We start from the raw sequence: 2658 nt of genomic DNA, 5'->3' as shown, positions 1-2658 counted from the left end.
AGAAAATTTCAGCGTGGGACAGCGGCAGCTTTTCTGTTTGGCCCGAGCATTCGTGCGCAAGAGCAGCATCTTAATCATGGACGAGGCCACTGCATCCATTGACATGGCCACCGTAAGTGAATGTGGTGATCTGGTTTTATAGCACGTTTTCAGGTTTTAAGAAAACAGGTAATTCATCTCACAGCCCGTCTCCAGCCAAAACACAAAGTAGTGAAAAGTGAGATCCTCTGTCAGGTTTTTATAGTCATCTGTGACCCCACTGAAGAGATAACCTGCCCTCACTTTCTGTGACACAAGGACAGGAATCTCCCCAGTGGGGATACGGATAACAATAAAAACCTGACAGCGATACCAATTCTTCCATACACCATTAGAACTTTTTCGGGACGGAGTTTTATTTAATTTTATAAACTGTCCTAAAGGACAGAATATAGAATAATATAGAATACTTTTTATCCTATTAGAAGATTAGAATACTTTGTATCACATGTAGTTGGCTTTTCATATGAACCTACATATTTTATATTGACATTAATTAACATATGTATTACTAGTATTATTATTATGATTACATAGCAGTTAAATGACTTAATTCTAGCAACCTGTAGAGTATCTTATTATAACAGAAATACAGAGTGGCCAGATTATTATGACCACCTGACGTTTGTAGGCAAATTAGCTATAATTTGGCGCTGAAGTTGCTAGAGGGCCAGACCATTATAAATAGGTAAGCAGGTTGTTTACCACGACAGTAGAAGTGATTTGTTTCTGAAGATATGGGTAAACAACGCGATTTAACAGCCTTTGAACGTGGGATGATTGTTGGCGCTCGGAGCCATGGAGCGAGTATCAGCAAAACAGCAGAATTCGTAAATGTTCAAGAGGGGCTGTTGTTAAAGTGTTTAAAGACTGGACTGTCAGCCGAAAATCTGGGTCTGAACGTGCGAATTGTGGCCATCTAGTCAATGTTAGGGCAGAACGGAGAGTGGCAAGACTGGTACAAGACAACAGAAGGGCAACAGTGCAGTGTCAGATTCCTCGCATCACCTTTCAACATCTCGTGGAGTCACGAGGCGGCCCAACGAAGTCATCTCGTGGAATCATCTTGTGGCCGAACGAAGTACTGATGGGGTGGTCATAATAATCTGGCCACTCAGTGTATGTATTTAATACTGAATTATTCTTGCATATCATGGTGTATGCTCATAGATAAGTTGAAAGGGTTCTTTTATTGTTCTACATGGAATATCCTTCACAGAAAACACGAGCTTCACAAACACTGCATTGTTAGCTACACAGGTTTGCATAACTTTGGGTAACAAGTTTAAGAAGATACATTTGGAACATTTGGATATCTATTTATATTGGCAGAGAATATTATCATATTACAATATTAGAATACTTTGTGTCATATTACAATATTAGAATACTTTGTATCATATTAGAATACTTTGTGTCATATTACAATATTAGAATACTTTGTGTCATATTACAATATTAGAATACTTTGTGTCATATTAGAATACTTTGTGTCATATTAGAATACTTTGTGTCATATTAGAATATTAGAATACTTTGTATCCTATTAGAATATTAGAATACTTTGTATCATATTAGAATACTTTGTGTCATATTAGAATACTTTGTGTCATATTACAATATTAGAATACTTGTGTCATATTACAATATTAGAACAATTTGTGTCATATTACAATATTAGAATACTTTGTATCCTATTAGAATATTGGAATACTTTGGATCATATTAGGAGGTTCATATGATAAATTCCGTTTTTTTTTCTGTGTAGGAAAACATTTTGCAGAAGGTAGTGATGACGGCATTTGCTGACCGGACGGTGGTGACGATCGCAGTAAGTAGAAGGACCACCAAGGTGTCTTCAGGCACTGAACCCGTTCCCAGTACTCTCACTGTACTCCTCAAATGCTGACTCCTCCAAATATACTAATCTTTATTTCAGTTTATCAGGAACATGGGAGAAATAAACACAGGGACGGGTCAAACTGATGACATTAAGGTAGAACTGTCATTAAAAATGAATTAACCCTTGCAGTGGAGCTCCCCCCGCACTGCAAGGGTTAAGTGCTCAGTTTTTTTCTAAGGCAAAAAATAACAGTTATGCTCACCGATCGTTGGAGCCGGCCGGCTGTGACAGCGCTCCCTCCAGCCTGTCTCCTCCTCCGCTGCAGTGATTTTATGTCCCTCGGCTTCCTCACATCCTATACACAGTGTATTAGATGTGATGACTGGCAGGACTTTGGACCGCTGAAGTTTAGGGGGATAGAGGCTCCAGGGATCGGGAAGAGCAAGCCGGCTCTAAGGATCGGGTGAGTATATTTTCTTGAATAAGGACACAGACAACAGTAAAAACACTTTTTTTTTTTAAAGAGTAGGGGATAGCTCAATGCCCTGCCAGATTTTTACTAATGCATAATTTCTCTTACTTCCTCTCTGGTAATAACATTGTCACTGCAGCAGGAAGTAATGGCAAATCTCCCCACCGAGGCCTAAAACAGCATTAAAACACAAAAGAGGTTCAAACCCTCTGCACCTAAAACTTAAATAAAAAGTTTGGCCGGGGGTTAAATTATAAAGACATCCCCAGGCACCCCGGGTTTAGTTTTAATACTTCCTATGAAT

General features: G+C 38.9%; 1 protein-coding gene across 1 annotated transcript in view; it reads left to right on the top strand.

Moving 5' to 3' along the window:
- Window positions 1-2658, top strand: part of ABCC9 (ATP binding cassette subfamily C member 9) — an 81052-nt gene that overhangs the window by 74916 nt on the left and 3478 nt on the right. Inside the window, exons 38-39 of the mRNA XM_018560013.1 lie at window positions 3-112; window positions 1808-1870. Of these exons, the coding sequence (XP_018415515.1) occupies window positions 3-112; window positions 1808-1870 (173 nt within the window). The remainder of the gene's footprint in view (window positions 1-2; window positions 113-1807; window positions 1871-2658) is intronic.

Source organism: Nanorana parkeri, unplaced genomic scaffold (genome assembly GCF_000935625.1).
Source record: "Nanorana parkeri isolate BGI_ZX_2015 unplaced genomic scaffold, ASM93562v1 scaffold426, whole genome shotgun sequence".
NCBI classification, from domain to species: domain Eukaryota; kingdom Metazoa; phylum Chordata; class Amphibia; order Anura; family Dicroglossidae; genus Nanorana; species Nanorana parkeri.
Note: the sequence above shows the minus strand (reverse complement) of the source record. Positions and strands in the feature narration are given on the sequence as shown.